The sequence below is a fragment of the Anthonomus grandis genome, chromosome 4 (assembly GCF_022605725.1).
Source record: "Anthonomus grandis grandis chromosome 4, icAntGran1.3, whole genome shotgun sequence".
NCBI lineage: Eukaryota > Metazoa > Arthropoda > Insecta > Coleoptera > Curculionidae > Anthonomus > Anthonomus grandis.
Window position 1 is genome coordinate 15,323,229 of NC_065549.1, and position 18,952 is coordinate 15,342,180.

The following is an 18,952-nucleotide window of genomic DNA, read 5'->3' on the forward strand; positions in this document are numbered from 1 at the left end:
CAATCTACGACATACCTGGTATTGTGCGTGATGCTCTACCATTAGCAGCGACACCAAAGAATATTCAGTCAGGTTTTCGAGTTGCAGGAATATATCCATTGAATAGGCACATCTTTAATGATGATGAATTCCTCTCTAGTTCTAACTGATCGCCCTGATCCTGTCATTATCCAAGAAAATGATAATAATCCTCCCGAAAATGAAGAAACTGTTATAGAGAAGCCAATAAATAATATTGAAACCTCCAGAGATGGCTTAAAAACGCCTGACCCTAAGGAATTTGAAGTTGTTGTCGTTTCAAAATCCCCTACTACTTCAAATATCCCGCCGTCTTTTGCCCCTAATTCCAAACCTAACATCCTCCAAATACCAACTAGAGTTGAGTCGCCGAAGCCTGGTTCTTCACATGATATATCGCCGAAGCCTGGTTATTCACGTGATATATCGCCGAGGCCTGATTGTCCACAGGATACCAAAAGTAATACGCTCTATTTTAGCCCTTCAGATATACGTCCAGTTCCAAAAGCTGGAATTCGTAAAACTAATTTCAGAGGTCGTAAACGGCGCAAAGCCGCTATCCTAACCGATACTCCGAACAAAACAGAACTTGAATTGGAACAAGAAAAACGAAATGACAGAAAAAAGAAACAAGAGTTAAAAATTATCAGAGTTAAGAAGAATCTCACAGGAAACACAAAAGGAAAACAAATAAAAAAGTGTAAAAAACCTGCTGAAGGCGAATCGAGTGGTGATGAAGATGACCCCTTTTGCTTGGTTTGCTTTGGACTTTATTCAAAATCAAAGCCGGCTGAAGAATGGATCAGATGTACCAAATGTCACCAATGGGCTCATAGTCTCTGTGTAGATGCCGATTTGTTCTTTGTACGTATCAACTGTGACTCAGATGACGATGCTTAATGGTGTAACAACCAACCCGAAGGATAAGGAATGTAACAACCAATCCCGTAACGGGGTTGGTTGTTACATTTGTCATTACTTGTTATAACCATCGACAGTTTATTTTGTGTTTGATATATATTTATTTTGCATTATTTGTTAGTTACAGAAAAGTATAAGCTAAATAAAACTATTATAAGATGTTCATAAAGTTTCAATAAAATAAAATTAAAAGTACTTTTCTTCAAATTGTAACAACCAACCCCGGTCTCCCTTACGAATTTAATAAATAAAAAATACAATGAATATAACGTACAATTAAACAAAATTCTGCTAGCCGTCCGTACAACTGTAAACAGACCCATTAAAATTACATAATTGTTTTTGAAGATTAACCAAACTTGTGTGTCAGTGTAAATAAAAAAAAAAATTATTAATCCTGGCAGTCCTAATAAGGATAATGGGAAACTGCTATCAAATTATTGCATTGTCATCGTTCCTTGATAAGTCCTTTTAGAAACCAGAGAAAAATAAGCTCAAAGATTCGCTTACATACAGTAGTGGAAAAATGTAGAGCAACATTTAATAAGTTGCTAAAATAAAATATTAGATGATGACTTTTAGCATAAAATTTCTGTAGATAAAAACATTTGGTACTTATAAATGGTTTGCCAATAAAAACTATTAATTCTTATCTCGTTTTACCAAGGGACACAAAAAAGAATACTTCAGAGTGGAAAAAAGTAAAGCAACATTTTTGAAATATTTCTCAAATCATGCAAAATATTTTGCTTAGTGTTAGTTTAAACTGATAAGTTGACGGTATTTGGCTGCTTAAGATGCCTCGCGGTAAACATTTATCTGTCGATATTAAGAATAGAATTGTTGATTTATACAAAAGTAGTCAAAAGCAGATTGCTATTGCAAAGACATTTAGGTTACATAGATCTATCGTGTCTCGTATAATTAAGCAGTTTCATATAAATAGCGATTTATCTGTTAAGAAAAAGTCAGGGAGACGTAGAAAAACCACTCCATATACCGATAAACAAATTATCAAAATTGCTAAAAATGAGCCTTTTCTGGGATCCAATAAGATAAAGTACCGCATATCGGAAGAGATTGGAGTAAACGTGACTTCGAGGACAGTGAGAAATAGACTATTAGAGGCCAAGTTATTTACCAGAAGACCTGTCAAAAAACCGCTGCTGTCAAAAAAAAATAGACGTTCCCGTTTAAGTTTTGCCAAAACGCATCTACATTATACAGAGCATGATTGGAAAAAGGTAATCTGGAGCGATGAATCCAAGTTTTGTTTGTTCAAAAGTGATGGAATTGTGTATGTTAGACGCCCTGTCAATAAAAGACTCAACCCCAAGTATGTATACCTGTCCAACAGTGAAACATGGTGGTGGAGCAGTAATGGTTTGGGGATGCTTTTCGGGCTATGGTATGGGCCCCCTGTATAAATAGAAGGTATAATGGACCGGTTTCAATATAAGGACATATTAGAGAGCCAAATGATTCCATATGCTGATGATATTATGCCTTTAAGACATTTATTTCAACAGGACAACGATCCGAAGCATTCTTCTCGGTTCGTAAAAGCTTGGTTCAGAAAGGCAAACATTAATGTAATGGAATGGCCTTCACAATCCCCGGATCTCAATCCAATTGAGAATCTGTGGGACATTTTAGATTCCAAAATCAGAGGAAAATCTTATAAAAATCAGCAAGAATTGTTTGAAGCATTGAAGGAAGCATGGGTGAATATGGATCCAGGGATTATTTCTAAGCTAATAAGATTTATGCCAAAACGTTGTGAAGATGTAAATAAGAATAACGGGTACTTTACAAAATATTAACTTATGTTTTTTTTTTATTTATTAGAAATGAAATAAAAACGAATATTAAAAAATGTTGCTCTACTTTTTTCCACTACTGTACATACATAGATACAACCCCAGGTAATAAAAGCGTGTTAAAAATCAATAACTATTAATTATCAATAGTCCGGATGGTCGAAAAGATTTTTAGAAACTGTTTTTATTGACTCTATGCCAGGAAGTCTTAGATTTTAGGGAGTATTCGAAAAAATACTAAAATAGTATTGTAGTAAGGAACCACACAAGTCTATGAAGAAATTAAATAAAAAACACTTAAGAAACAAAATTAAGTCAAATTACATGCATAAAATTAGCCTAGAAGGTAATTCTCAGTAAGATGTTTCTGGCCAGCATCCTTGAGACTACCTCAATACAAGCGGAATATAATAAAAACACTTCCCTTAATCAACTGATCAAAGAATAATATAAATAGGTATGAACCCCAATAGACCACTGACACTAACCTAAAATAGTATTGTTCATATGTTTATAACAATATATGTTATAAAATAGTGAAAATACTATGGTTACTATTTTTTCTAACTCTAATGTTAGTTTCTATGCATAGTTTTAAACAGAAAATGCTTTATCGTTAAAAAACTATGAATCTCAAAAAGAAATCATCGAATCAGCTGATGCTATGTCTGTTGGCTCCCATATTAATGTTTATCCTATTCTAATACATACAATAAAGTTATCTAAGCTTATTCATTTTATTACTCCATTAAATCATTTTAAACTTTTAAACCAGCAAAAAAGAAATAAAGCAAAAAAAGAACAAAAAACAAATATGTGTTGTGCAAGTGAAACATACCTTTGCTTACGCCCAAGGGTGCCGTGTTCTGAAGAAGTCTCGTGTAAGTCGTGCTGAGAGCCGCGACTAGAGTTGAAATTGAGAAGCAAACACAAAACATATAAATGATACGTGCAAACAAACATACACTATGATATAAATAACATAACATTAATTATTTCGGGTAAAATGCAAAAAGATATGAGTATTGTAATTAGAACATTGATCTATGATAAAATTGTCTTGTATTCTTAAAGGATATACCGAAAATAAATAAAATATCATCAATAATATAGATTGGCAATTTTAGGATAAAAGAGAAATGTTTCAAAATTATTTTTGAAATATACAGGATGTCTCATAAATAATGATAAAATAATTTAACAGCAGATTCCTTAAAAAGAAGTTAAGTAAAATTTTCCTAGTCCGAAAGTCAAAAACAACCAAGTTATATGATGGCCATAAAGTTACCATTTATTCTTCGTTTTTAATAAAATTTGGACATTGACTTTTCTTTTATATGGCAAATATTAAAATTAATCTTTTTTAGAATTATGCCTTAGAGGGCGCCACCAGCAACATTTTGGTTTTTTGTGAACTCCGTAACTATTTTAGGCTTGGCATAATGTAATTTTTTATTTAAAATATGCATTGTGCAAACAGTTTTGCTTAAAAAAAGGATTAAAATCAAGCTACGATTAACCCTTTTCGAGAAATATACATTTAAGTTTTTAATGCACTGCAAAAAATGACATTCATAAACTATTGAATGAATGAATTGTCGAAACAGTGGGCTGCCGAGTCAGTTGTATATATATAGTTGTGACCGGTTAAAAGACCTGTCACTAGCCGAATTTCGTGTCTTTTTAGGCTTAGTATATTTTTGGTGAGACAGGCAGGGGGCCCACCTATGTGCGCTTTGGCCTGTCTCATACCAGGGGACTCAGTCCATCTTCGGTGGGTCCACTTGTCCAGCAGACCCTTCATTCATCGGCATATTCGCGGATCCCAGTCTGGCAAGAGAGTCCGCTTCCTCATTACCTGCATGGCCTGCGTGGCCAGGTATCCAGACGAGCTGGACCCTGCAGCCAACCTGTATCAGTTTTTTCAGGACTTTTATGCACTCTAGTACAAGCTTGGAGCTTACTTTTGCGGCCGTGATAGCCTTAATGGCAGCTCTGCTGTCCGAGAATATTGATACGACTGTATTGCGGTTCATAAACTATTTAAATTGCTTTATTACACGAAAAATTGATAAAAGATAAATTAATAATTAAAAGTATGAATTTTTGCCAGTAAATGATCGACATGATCTCCATTTGTCTCAAGGCATTTTAAAATTCATTTACTGAAAGATCACTAAATCTTAACAAATAACTGCTCATTAAGAAATGACTCCCCAGCAGTTAATATTTTTACTGGTAATCTCATGTATCCCATATGCAAAAATCTAATGGATTGAAGTCTTGACTGTGTGCGGGCCAAGGTCTTGGACTTCCACGTCATATGCAGTAATTAACAATAAATAACAATAACTAACAGAGTTAACAATAAGAACGTAATAAAAGGTAATAAATAACGTTACACACTTATGTGTGACTACCTTGATTAGTGGTAATTTTTTTAACCACTAATCAAAGTAACTGACAAGAACATAAAACCTGACAGTGACAATGACATTTATAATAATTAATATTGTCAGGCACAACCTACTTAGCACATATTTTAACCTGAAGTAGGAAAATAAAATGTTATCTTGAGCCCATTGAAAACTTCAAACGTAAATATCTCGAAGAGGGTTAATCGTAGCGAGCTTTCTGAAGTATACCTTTTTAAGCATACCTGTTTGCAAAATGCATTTTTAAATAAAAAAATTAAATTATGCCAAGCCTAAAAAAGTTACAAAGTTTTAAAAAAATCAAAATGTTGCTGTTGACTCTATGACATTATTCCAAAAAAGGCCAATTTTAATGTTTGCCATATAAAAAAAACTCATTGTCCAAATTTTGTTAAAAATAAACAATAAATGCTAAATTTATAGCCAAAATTAAAATAAAAATATGTTTATCACCCTGTTTATCTTGGTTGTCTTTGACTTTCGCACTAGGAAAATTTTACTTAACCTCTTTTTTTTAAATAAATCTGCCGTTAAATTATTTACCATTATTCATAGGACACCTTGTATACGGTGTGGTTATTACATTAATAAAGTTTTAAATTTTATGATTTTTTACCTAGAATCTATCGAAAGACATAAAATAACATATTCCTAATGTCGTTTACATGTCAGTAAATAGCTGTTAACATTAAGGTATGTATAATCCTATCAAACACATGAGTTTATTTTCTTCGTTATTCTTTATATAAAGTAATAGATGGAATTTATTTCACCTAAAGTAAATTGCTCCTGAAAGTTTAGAAAAATAAATAAGCTGTTAAAAAATTAATAATTAGAATATTAAATAATACAATAAAATATTGGAATAAATTACTTTTATACAAAGCTACTAAAATACAAAAATTGGTAAATAAGGTTTTTGTTATGTAAATTCAATAAAATCATTATAATTTTATCTAAAATTGAATATGTCAGGCTTTTTTTAGTGGTGTTACTAGTATATGTATGTATACTTGACAGCAAATTAATTTAAGATATCTTCAGCTCATTAGTAAGGGAACTAAATGGTCACAAAATATATATAAAGGAAAATAGTTTCTGAAAAATCATGTTTAATAAAATTTTAACACTTTGTATTTCAAAAACAAATAAAAAGTTAAGAAAAGCTTTTTTTTTTCTCTTTTATTTTATTAAATGTTTTAGGACAAAAAACTAATTTTTTTTCGGCTAATACCAAATATGAATATTTTCCGTTTCTCTATAAAAGTACAATTTTAATATGTAAGAAAAACTATATTTTTTTTAAATAATTTTATTATATTTTCTTTATTGAGAATGAAGACGTGACCGTCTTTGTTTATGTTGTTTATAATGTTTCAATGTTCTAAGAACGCAACTCTGTCATTGTTTTAATAACTATATAGGATAAGCCAGAAAACTTTTAATGATAAAAATAAGGGACATTAGTGACAAAAAGTGTGAAGTGTTAAAGAAGGAACTTTCTAAGTAAAAGGAGATTGCAAAGGTTTAAAAAGTTTAAATTTAATTGCGCATGATTATTAGGAAATATTGCATTAAAAATATACTTGAATGTTTAACAACAACGAATAATATAGTGCTTTAATAATTTAGACAATTAATTAAATTAAAATCATTTTAAATTTACTGGTTTTCTAGTCTGCAACTAAATTTACTACTCACTAACATAAAACAATATGAACTAATCAAAATGCATTAAAAATAAATTAAATGAAAACTTACATGGGTCCTTTTCCTTTGCCGAACTTCCTGGGATCCTTCCCAGGCTGAACAATTTTCACCTGCTTAGCCTTGCAAACCTTATCGACTTCCGCTTGTCTCCTCTGGGTGTTCTCCATAAACTCCTTGTGGTCCGCAATAAGCTGCTCGGTCGCGGAAATATCCATCGGTAACTCTTCCTTCTTTAATGCGATCAGAGTATTCTCCAAGCCCAGGAGCCACTGAATGAGCTCCTCCAAGGTCTCGTCCATATCGCGCAACGACTGCATATGCGCGGAGATCTTTTGATGACGCTGCAACGCCCACTGCGACACCTCTTCCCATCGCGATTTTATCACTTTAATCCAGTTTTTGATTACGTTGATGGAATCTGGATGGGCTTTAGCCAAAATATTATGAGCTAAGTTTAAGGTTTGGTCTTTTTCGATTTCTTTTTCGTTAAGTTGGGCCCTGAATTCATCGAGCGCTTTCAGTTGTTCGTAGGCGGCCGATTCGTCTTCAGGTGCGTTGCCAACAAAGCGAAGTTTCATCTCAGCATCGCTTAGCCAGTCCAAGATCATGTTTACTGACTTATGAAGCTTCTCAGCTTCCTTGAGGGCGTCATGCAAACGATCAGTTTTCAAATGGGTTAATCCAGTAACAGATTCCCATAGTTGAGTGAGGTCTGTTAGTTGATGTCTTATATGGGCCGCATCTTGTTTACTAGCGGTCCTTTCTAGTTCTTGACCGCTGCGCATAACGGACTCCATTTGATCGTTACGCTGCTCAAGTTCCTTCTCGAACTGTCTATGAATATCAATCAAATGAGTGACAGTATCTAAATCTCCGTGCACTGGACTGTCCTGTGATAACTCCTTTTCGGCTTTCTTTAGCCATTCCAGCAGTGCGGCCACGGCATCCTTAAACTGGCCAGAATAGAGCAGAGCTTCTTCCAGTTTCTGTTGCCTCTCGCGGCTCTTATTGCACACACTTGTCCATTTGTTCTTTAGGTCTTGCAGCATCTGTTTCAAAGTGTTTTCATCGAACTTGGGCGCCTTATCTTTTAGGTTTTTGCCACTTTTCATGACAGCGTCGTAAGTGGCTTGTTTGCCGCTTAAAGCTCTTTGGAACTCTGTGTGTTTGGCCAGCCGTGCTTTGATCTTCTCTGGATCGTTGCCAGCTGTGTCGTTCATAAGATCTTCCAGATTTTGTTCGGTGTCCTCAAGCCAGTTCATTAAACCAGCCCAAGAATCGTGGAACTCCTTGGCTTCTTTGTAACCCAAGTCTAGCGCCCTGGTTCGTTCGGCAGATTTAGACGCCACTCGTTCCCAACGATGTTGCACGCTGATTAACAAGTTCTTTATCAGAATAACATCTTGTTTTTGGCTGAAGTATTTTAAGTGGGTACCCTTTTTGTCTAATGCTAGCATAATTTCCCTGTGAGCACTTACATCCTTTTGGAATATTTTGTGTTCCTCAATTTGATGTTGCACAGTATCCAATACTCTTGACACAGGTTTGAGATTAGTCAAAATCTTTTCGGCGTTAGTTAACCAATCAACAAATGCTTGTAATGATTCGTGGAATTCCGTTGCTTCCTTAAGGGCTATTTCCAACTTAATCTTCTTATCATTGGCACGTGCGGTGACGGAATCCCAACGTTGCTTTAACGTTCTTAAGTTGTGCTGCAAGTTAGAAGCGGAATTCGCTGGTGCTTTCTTCAAATACTCTTGTCCCTGAGCCAGTACGGTTTCCACTTTAGGACGATTATCTTCAATTTCATTATAGACCTCCATGAATCGCTCAAGTTGTTCTGAGGCGGTTTCTGGTAGTCCTCCAACTGGTTTAGAGGCAGCCACAGCGTTATCGACATCACCAAGCCATGCCAGTAGATCTTGGACTTCTTGGTTGAAGCTGTGAGCTTCACTCAAGGCATCTTCAAGCTCTCTCTGACGATCAGCTGCTTTTTGAACTAGTGCGCGCCATTGAGTATTTAATGTGTTTAGCTTCTCTTGAGTCGCTGAAGCTTCATGACGGTCTAAAAATCAGAAATTTTAGTGAAAGTAGGATAAAAAATGATATGCGGTAAATTTACCTTCTCCACTCTCAATGATCTGCCTTCCCGCATCATTTAAGGTGTCAACACTGGTCTGATGTGCTTGTATATCATTGATTAGAACCTTCAACTTGGCAAGTTCAATTTCTAAAGTTTGTGCATCTCCTGCGACAGGTTTAAGTTCGTCCAACGTCTTGTCGGTCTTGGAAATCCAAACCAGCAGCTCGTTGAGCGCATGTTGGAATTGGCCGAGACGTAGTAGTGCGTTTTCTAATTGTCTCTGTCTTTCAACCATGCCGCGTAAAAGGTCGTCCCAGCGTCTATTGACGGTTGAGAGCGGTTCCTTTATTGAGGCCGCTTGGTCGGCCGAGGTGCGCTCGGTGAGTTCTTGGGCTTGCCTATTTTTAAGAAGTAATTGTTAGAATGTTGAAGCAGAATTATGAAACGATTAAACCCAAGCGAATATTCGGACTGAAACTTTAACAGAATTTAAAAAGTATTTCAGGCATGCAATACATCATGCTGAGGAAAATGTGAAGATAACACAACCACAAATTACTTTAACCTAGATGCAAAAGTTAGGCACAAAACGCGAATTGATTTCTGTGACCTCGAGAAAGCGGTCCCCGATAAACCGCATGGATTGTAAGTATTTTTGCCTAAGAAAAGGGAATGCAGACAAACCGCAAGAAGGTTGAATATCGTTTTCATTTAAATTGAATATAGCCCACACTAATGTACTTTGGGTGGTGGTATATAAAACTTATTAATTAACTATACACCTAAATGCAATCAATCTAAAGTAAGTAACAAATAAAATAGTAAATACTTAACATAAGATAAATTATGGGATGCTCTGGTAATACCTCCTATACTGGTAATAATAGTATGAACTTGTGGACGGAAATCCTGCATTCTACTTTTGCATCTGAGTTAGAGTAATTTGTGATACAACTAAGAACAATAAGCTCAAAGCATTAATTAGGTAATAGAACTGATTTATATATTTCCAAAAAAAACTGTTAGAATGTGGTGCAATTTTTGAGATTTCTTGAACAAGTTCAGCATCTCATGAAACATGCAATAATTCCCTATATGAAAATAATTTTGAAAAAAATCCAACAGGACATTGAAGCAAACAGACGTCACGTTGAATGCATTAAGACACAACACAGCAATGCAGAGAAAAACAGAAATATCTTGCCTTATCAAACTCCTGTAGTCCATCGGAAATAAAAAATAGAAAAAATTTTAGTTAGTATAAAATAACAGAATCTACTAGTCGAAAATTTTGAAAAATAATGTAAACATTGTGCTTACCTATTAAGAGCTTCAACTTTGACCATATGTGGATCAACTTCTGCCTTAAAGGCCTTAAGTTGGTCGATCTGACGCTTTACAGCGTCAATGTCAGCGCCCAGTGGTCCCATTTTATCAAATTTCTTCTCTGCTTTATCTAAGAAGGCCAAAATGTCCTAAAAAATATTTTTTTCAACAATTGGTCTAATTATAAGAAAAAGCTGAAAAGGCCATTTTATAATAGTGCGTTTTTATTATAATTTATCCATTCCTTTTCATTCCTAAAATATTCTCTATCTAAATCCCTAAAATAATTCTTACCTGTAAAGTTTCATGGAATTCCATAGCTTTCTCCATAGCATCAATCAGATTTTCCTCCCTCTTGGCATACAAGGCTGTAATATTATCCCACGCATTATCCAAGTCTTCAATATGCTTCTTCACTTCAGGCTTATCGGGTTCCCCACAGAGCTTCATCAGCTTCTTCCCGGAACTCCTCACCTGATCCACTTCCGGCTTAGTTTGATCGATTTCCTGTCTGATCTCTTGTAATGCCACTTGTTGTTCCTGAATCGCTTTAGGCTCCACCGCAGGAGGCTCCTGGCTTACCAACGAGTCTTCGAGATCTTTCAAGGTAGCCATGATAGCATGCAACTCCTTCCAGAACTTCTGGGCTGCATCCAAAGCGTCATCCAGAGAGTGACCTCTGTCTTTCGTAGCCCTCTGGACATCGTCCCAAAGCTTCTTCAGTCTATCCAGCTTGTGTCTGATATCCTTAACGGCTGGATCGGCTCTGTTGCCGGCCTTAGTGATCACATCATCGGCAGCACGTTGGACCGCTGCGTAAGCCTCTTTTCTCTTGTTCAAGTCGCTCACAATAGCATCATTATCGTCAATCTGATCGCGAATCTTTGGAACGTGAGCGGAAATTGGCTCTTGGTTGTTTACTTGATCGGCAGTATTTGTTAAAGCCCTTAACATTCCCTCGAGTTTATCGGAGAATTGCGAGCTTTCTTGCATGGCTTGCTCTAAAGCACGTTCTCTTTCTCTAAGCTCTAATTTAAGGGCAGCGTATCTTGCGTTATCGCTGTCGAGAATCTCTTGCACCTTAGATCCATCATCTTCATTGCAAAGTCTTATCAAAGCCTCCCCGGTCTTATTTAGCTTATCTACCAAGGGTTTATGTTCGTGAATGCTCTTAACAAGCATTTCGTTTTTATCCTGCTGTTGCTGGATCGCTTCAGGTCTCAAAGCGGGCATCGTAAGCATGGATACTTCCTGCTCGATATCGCCTAGCCAATTTAAGAGGCCAATATGGGTATCGTTGAAGTGTTCCGCTAACGGCAGGGCTTGCTCTAAGATTCCCAACCTATCAGAGCTCAATGCGGATACGTTATCCATAGCTTCTCTAAGATCTTCCATCTTTTCTCTGATTAGTGAAGTGTCTTCGCTTGGCGGGCTCTCTCTCAGCACCTTCTTTGCGGTGGAAAGCACATCACGTACCCTACCCTTTTGACTGGAAATATCATCATTCAGAGCCTTGTGCTCCTTAAGTTGCACACGAATCAAATCGGGTTCAGCTGACGGTTTTTCCGCATCTTTTATTTGGGCTTCAACCTCTCGGAACCATTCTAGGAGCTCGTCAATATCTCCGGTAACTTCCAAGGCACGTTGTTTTCCCAGATGGATCCTCTCAGCTCTGCGTTGAATCTGTTCAGCAATAGCATCAAATCTTCTATTGTCTCTGGATACTAGGCCTTCAATAGTTGCGGCACCTTCTCCCGGACTGGCTTGGCAAAGTTGTGGCCCAAGCACGTTAATAGTTTCAAGCACAGGTCTTAGTTCTTGCAGGTCTACTTCCAATCGAGCGATTTCTCCCTCGTTTGGCTCTGCAGACTGTAAAATAGATTCGGCACCCTGCATCCATTCCACCAAACGATTGTGATTATTATGGAACTTCTGCACCAATGGCAGCAACGCTTGTGCGTTCTTAAGCAAGTCGTTTCCACGTGAAGTAAGATCATTATAACGCCTCTGCAGCGAATCGAGTTTATCTTTAAGTTGCAACGCTTCGTCAGATGATATGTGCCTCATTAGTTCAATACCAGCATCAACTGTATCATCAATATCTTTTTGACGTCCAACGATATCTTCTGTAAGGCCGACAAGATCATCCATTTGTTCTAACAAACGATCTGTATGGACAGCTAGGACTTTGTAACGAGCCAACCTCTGTTCCATGGCATCCATCCACCCAGCTAAGTCTTGGTAAGTTAGGACCAATGTCCTAAGGCCTTTTCTTGATGCCTCAAGTAGTTGCCTAATATTCTCGCTAGCGTCTACCAAATTGCCATATCTGTCAGTTACTTCAGTTAACTTATCGGCCAGAGTGGCGGCCTCATCATCACCAACCAGGTTCATCAAATTAGAGGCGACGTCAGCAAGGTCTCTAAAGTCAGGTTTTTTGCTTAAAATGTCATTGTGAAGAGCTGTATGCTCCTTAATCCTCTGCTGAATCTTTTCTTCATCAGTGGGTATGAGTTCCATGTCTCTAACCTTCTTTTCGCTTCGTTCCAACCAATCTTGTAATGGAGTCAGCTTGTCTTGGAATTCCTTGGCAACTTTCATTGCATGCTCTAAATCCAAGGTGCGTTGTTGAGCTCCTTCTGTTAAGGCGTCAAAACGCCCAATAAGATCTTTTAATTGTTTCTCAATAGCCTTACGCTCAGACGGTTCAGCTTCTTTAGCGATCTCATTGCCCATAGTAAACAGAGACGACATGGAATTCTGACGGTCCAAGAGCATCTTTTTCAAGAATTTTTGCTCTTGCAACTGTGCCTTAACTACCTTGTAATCAGCCGAAGGAGCTTTTTGATTTGCTACAAGCTCTTCAGTATCAGCCAACCATTTTGATAACCCATCGAGGGCTTCTTGGAATTTGCCTGATTGAAGTAAGGCAATGTCAAGTTTACGTTCGCGATCGTTAATTTTTTCTTTTAAGGTGTTCCACTGATCGTTCATTTTTTCTAAATCTTTTTCGAGGATCTGAGTGTTGACACCGGATGCTGCTGATTGAATGAGTCCTTGGCCAAATCTGTTGCATGTTTCTACACTCTTATTTAATGGTTCCACAGTGGATGCTCTGAACTTCTTAAAATCTTTTTGTTGAGCTCTAATACCCTCTACGTCTGAACCAATGGGTTTAAGCTTGCGCAGTTGTTCAGAAGCTTCTTTGACTCCATCTAAGACTTCAGCGTGACCGATGTAGAAGTCTTCTAGCTTTTTAAGAGCAGACTCTAGCTCCTGTTCTCTGTTATGCGCACGATCATCCAACTTTCCAAGTTGTCTCTTCAATGCATCAACTTGTTGGCGTGTCTGAGCGGTGTCCGGAGCAAATCCGCTATCAACAAGACGTTCTCCGGCTAATATAGTATCTTCGACATCGTTATGAGCTTTGGCCACTTTGCTAATAAACCTGGCCACATCATCGAGTTGTCCTCGCACAGTCTTAATGTCGCGTCCAGGAGCTTTCATGTTATCAAGTTCAGTCTCCAAGGCAGAAAGATCATGTGAAAGTCCTTTAACTTTATCATTAAACTGGGTAACGGCTGTTGCAGCAGATTGAAGATCTAAGCATCTGTCGTTTAATTTGCTTTGTAAATCATTAATGCGGTCTCCAATGCTGTCAACGTCGTCTTTCAGTTGGTTAGCATCAATACCGTTCTCGGCAGCTTCGTGGCATAGATCTTCAGCTTGATTTTTAAGAGCTTGCAATGGTTTCTTTAATCCGGCGGTTTCTTCCCTTAAAGCCTTAATTCGGTCTAGGAGTTTGGGATCTCTGGATGCACCTCCTAAGGCGTCATGCGATGCCAGTTTATCCTCGCATCTTTCAAGACCGTGTTTGAGATCCCTCAAATTTTCGTTGAAGTCTCCTAGTTTTCTAGATTGATCTTCTAAAGCTTGGGTTCTTAGGATAAGGTCATTGTTAAGTTTGTCCCAGCGTTCTTTAAGTTCTTGCAACTCGTTCTTTACAATTTCTTTGTCAATATCACACGAAGACAAAAACGTTTCTCCAAGTGAGCGGGTATTTTCGTATTCACCACTCTTTTTCCATACTTCATTTCTAAAAGCTTGCAGTTCCCTAAGTTGTTTTTCAATGTGTTTCTTTTCAAACGATTGTAGTCTTAAAGAGTCAATTTTATCCTCAGCTTGTCTTAGCCAGGGCAGGAAAGATTCTAGGGTAGTGTAATACTTGCGGCAGTGTTCTTGGCATGTCTTAAGACGTGTCTGTCGGTCTACAGCTTCTTTACGCAATTTTTCCCAAGATTGTTGGATTTTGTCCAAATCTCGTTGCACTGCTCTAGTGTCGGCCTTGGTCGACCTTGACACCATTTCTCGGCCTTTGTTGAGTAACATTATCACTTCGTGTTCTCTTGCAAGGACATCCCTATAGATAGGTTCGTGATTAACAAGTTGTTGCTCAAGAACATCTCTATCTGCAGAGATTAAAAGTCTTTCGGTTAAAGATCCGAGCTCATCCGAAAGCCAACCGAGGGTTTTAGCACATGAGGCTTCGAACTGACGTCCATCACGAAGAGATCCTTCAATTTCAGCCTTCTTAAGGTCTAATTTCTTTTGCAAAGCGTTGTACTGACGTCCTATGGATGCCAGCTTGCTCTGTATGTCGGCTCTAGATGCTGGGTCGCTGAGCACTTCGCATAATTGGGCACCATTTGCTTCCAGGTCTGCAAGAAGAGGTCTTTGTCCTTCCAGTTGACGCTCCAGGTTTTCTACTTTTCGCAGTTGCTCCTCTGGGTCTTTTTCGAAAGAAACTTCATCCAAATTATCAGAGATGCCTTGTAAAGCATCTTTAAGTCGCGTCAATTGAGCATCAAATTCTCTACTGGTGTCAGCTGCCGCTCCCAAGGAATCAGCGCGTTCATCCAATTTTCCAAGAATATCAGCCCATTTTTGTTGAATTGCCGTGAGCTTATTATCGATCTTTTGATGGTCACTGGAGCGCGGTTCCAAATATGATAATACATCATCCCCTACATCTAAGAGATGCTGTAACTGGGGCTGTTGTGACCTAAACTCTTCGCGAAGCACTTGTACTTGTTGAACTTGAGATTGGACCATTCTGGAGTCACTTGAAATTGGACCAAGGACTGTGAGCATACGCTCTTTAGCACCCAACCAAGAGTTTAATGAGTCATGTGTATCGTGGAATTCTTTCATGTCTTCCATAAATTTAATGCGATTTTTTAAGTAGTCATTGATACTCTTCCAGTGGGACAGTACTTCTTCTAGTTCGTCATTTAGGTTATCTGCTCCTATAGCACCAGCCTTGCGCTTTAACAGATCTCTAACTTGGCTGGTGGTGGTGTCCAAAAGTGATTGTTTCTCATACATCTCTTCAAGCACATGCTTAATTTGTTTATTTAGCTTATCAGCTTCTTCTTTAGTATTTGGAACGCTGTCCTTAGGCATTTGCCTGTGGATCTTTTCAAGGAAGGAGCTTAAAGTCTTCAGATTATCCAGTTGCTTCTTCAGCTCATCACGTATCGAATCAATCTCCGATTGTCTATCATTAATCTTTACACCCAAAAATGAATATCTATTATTGATTTCAGAGAGTTGTTGTTGAACCGGGGACAGTTCTTCCAAATGGAATCCATCTTGACTTGAACGTCTTGAGGAGAATCCACTTGATCCGCCGGTAGAAAGAGGACTGAGTCCTTTGGTTGGTGAAGGAGATCGGGCGTCTTGGGATGATCTACGTCCAGACATTGGCCGCTTGGTGGGACTATAACCTTTACGCCTTGAGGGTGAATCTGGCCTGTCTCCTCTGCTAAGATTGTCATAAGCAGTTCCAATGTCATTGATCTTGTCAATTACTGATGAGTATCCTTTATATTCTGAAGTTATGGGTTTCAGTTCATCATTCTGTTGTCTTAAAGTGTCTAAGTGGATAGCAACAATATCCAGACGAGCCACTTTAGTTTCCATTGTGGTAAGCCAGTCTAATACTTGCTCTTTTAAGGTTTCGTAGGCGCTATGCTGTTCGGCTCTTAGTTTGGACAGTTTAGTTTTTTCTTCCATGAGATTCTCGAGATCTCTCCACTGACTCTCCATACTCTTTACGCGATCTCTCACATTGCTGGTATCAGTTACGTCACGTTTATTAAGCAATTCCTTGCCGATGCCAACAACTTCTTCGAATAACGCTCTGTTGTCATCGCGGTTTCTCGAGATTTCCTTCATTTGAAGAGCGTATTGTTCAGCCGGTGCCTTGGCGAGCTCTCGAGACTCGATTATTTCCATGATTTCACTGTACCACTTTTCGAACTTAGCAGCTTGGTTGTTAAATGCCACCAAATCTCTATTGACTTCGGCAAGTAAAACTCCGCGGTTTTGCACTCTGTCAAAGAGCTTTTCGAAGCGGTTCTTCACGTCGTTTAGTTTGCCTTCAATTTGCTTGGCTACACGAGCGTTACTGGTAGACACAATCAGCTCATTAGCAGACAAATAGACAGAGTCGATGGAGGAAATATGGGTATCTATATCTGATTGGAACACCCTATGCTCTCTTAGTTGTTCGTCAAGTCTTTCTTGAATCAGAGAAGCGGGTCTCTGCATGTTTTTGAATTGGTTTTCGGCCTGGTTTAACCAGTCAATGATACCATCCAAAGCGTCTTGGACTCCTTGGGACTGGATCAGTGCGGTGTCTAATTCTTGGCATCTATTTGCAATGGCACCACTTAGTTGGTTGTATTTGTTTTCGATATTCTGAACGGGTTCTTCTAAACGATGAATTTCTGATGGGGAAATTTGCCCTTCTAGGGATCGTACCAAGGCAGATGTGGCCTAAGGAAAAGAAAAATATTATAAATAAGTGTTTGCTTAAGAAATTGTTTATTTTTTGAAAATTAAAAAAAGCCCAAGCTGAATCAAATCAAGAAGACCACTGGCATTAAGAAATAATTTTAAAATTTCCACTTATTATAGATATATTAGCTCATGGTATTTAGAGTTTTGATTGTTTAATTTATGTTTGAATTTTAGAGAATGAAATGTTTAGGGCTGAAACACACCCAGAGTCATTCATTCAGACCATTCAACAGATTCTAATTCATCAGGCCAGTGTACAAATAAAGTTGAGAAGCAGCAGGAATTAAGCTAAGTTTGAATAGCTGCAGGAAATAAAATATAAGTTGAAACTTTATTTTAGATACTAGTGACTTTGATCTTGACCAGTCTGTGATATTAGGTGGTGATTAAAATCAACTAATATAATTTTTTAAGGCCCAGTTATTTTTAATCCTACCTACGTTGGAGAAAAAACAAGAATCACAGCAAATTAAAGTTCTTTCATTGATATCATTTTCATTGTAAACGTATGTTTAGTGGATTAATTTGCACAACTTTTAGGTATTGACAAAATGGAAAAACCTAACAAAAATTTAATAATTTGTTACAAACGCACAATTTTCAAAAACCTTACTGCACAGTGAAACTTGGTTAGGATTTATCTAATGCTGCTCTTGAATCTCGATTTTTTAAAAATATTTTGCTCTTACTATAGTCTGTCTAGAAAGTATTCAATTTTTTTTTATTTTTTCTAATTTTAATATATTTTCTTTTCGTATCATTCTAAGCCAAAGTAATGCGTCAAGTAGATTGGGACGATAGTGGGCTATGGATAAAATCGTATGACAACAGTATTTATTGAATATTGTTGATTGTAAACAGGCGTGAGTTTTATGAAATAATGTCGTAAGTAGAAAGAAAAAAAAGGGTGGAATATTTGTATAGAAAGAGTGTTCGAAACGTTAAAAAGCTAGTGCAATGAACTGGAATCGGAAAAAATGCAATGTATGAGACAATAAGACAGACCTGTTTCGGGAAGACCGCGTAAGATTCGCAGAAACAATTTAAACGCTTTAATGAATTTAGGACGACAAAATCAGAGCCTAGGGTTTCAAAAACTGGCTAGCAGATTTAGAAGAATAATAAATAATAAATGTGTGTCCAGAAACTGTCTGCATGACACTAAAAAGAAAAGGCAATCCAAAAAAGATCCCTGCAATAACACCTCTACAAAAACAACTGACAAAATAAAAGATTGGAGTTTTATCGCCGTTTTCAAGGAGATAATTTTAGCAATATTTTTATATCTGACGAGAGTTGTTTCCAGATTGGTGCAAACCATCTCAAAATCCTGTCAAGAGAAAATGTTACCGTTCAAATTTCCAAATTTTCCACTTAAATAATGGTTTTAGGAACAATATCTCAACGTGTTGTAACACCTCTCTGGATACTTGCTGGCATTGTTAATAGTGCAATAAAGTATGGTATAATGAAAGTAGGTTTGATTCGTTCGATTTTACAGGCCTGGATCACCATCACCAAGCAGTATGGCAATCACCTAGTTTCTGGTGTATCTGGACGCTTAGTTAAGTGTTTAGAACTAAATGAAGGTTGTATGAGAAAATTAAATTAATTGTTTATTGTTCTTTTATAATTCAAATAATAAAAATATATGCTGCAAAATTATAATTGTGCTTTCTTTTTTTCCGGATGCTTTCTAGACGGACGTCTATTATTTGCTTTTTCATAGTACAGAAACTAAATTATTATTATTATTATTTTATTAGATAAAAGCC

The 18,952-nt window shown here is 37.3% G+C and overlaps 1 protein-coding gene across 37 annotated transcripts in view; it reads right to left on the minus strand.

The window, feature by feature from the left end:
• Nucleotides 1–18,952, minus strand: part of LOC126734862 (dystonin) — a 426,801-nt gene that overhangs the window by 44,847 nt on the left and 363,002 nt on the right. For 24 of the 37 annotated variants that reach the window (XR_007660193.1, XM_050438655.1, XM_050438650.1 and 21 more), the window contains 6 exons: nt 10,608–17,153; nt 10,308–10,462; nt 10,192–10,203; nt 9,027–9,385; nt 6,956–8,969; nt 3,598–3,663 (listed from right to left, as the gene is read on the minus strand). Coding sequence is in view for 36 of the 37 variants with exons in the window: in XM_050438655.1 (XP_050294612.1) it covers nt 3,598–3,663; nt 6,956–8,969; nt 9,027–9,385; nt 10,192–10,203; nt 10,308–10,462; nt 10,608–17,153 (9,152 nt within the window). In the remaining variant the exon portion in view is untranslated. The remainder of the gene's footprint in view (nt 1–3,597; nt 3,664–6,955; nt 8,970–9,026; nt 9,386–10,191; nt 10,204–10,307; nt 10,463–10,607; nt 17,154–18,952) is intronic. The other 13 variants (XM_050438643.1, XM_050438676.1, XM_050438675.1 and 10 more) reach the window with 3 other exon arrangements.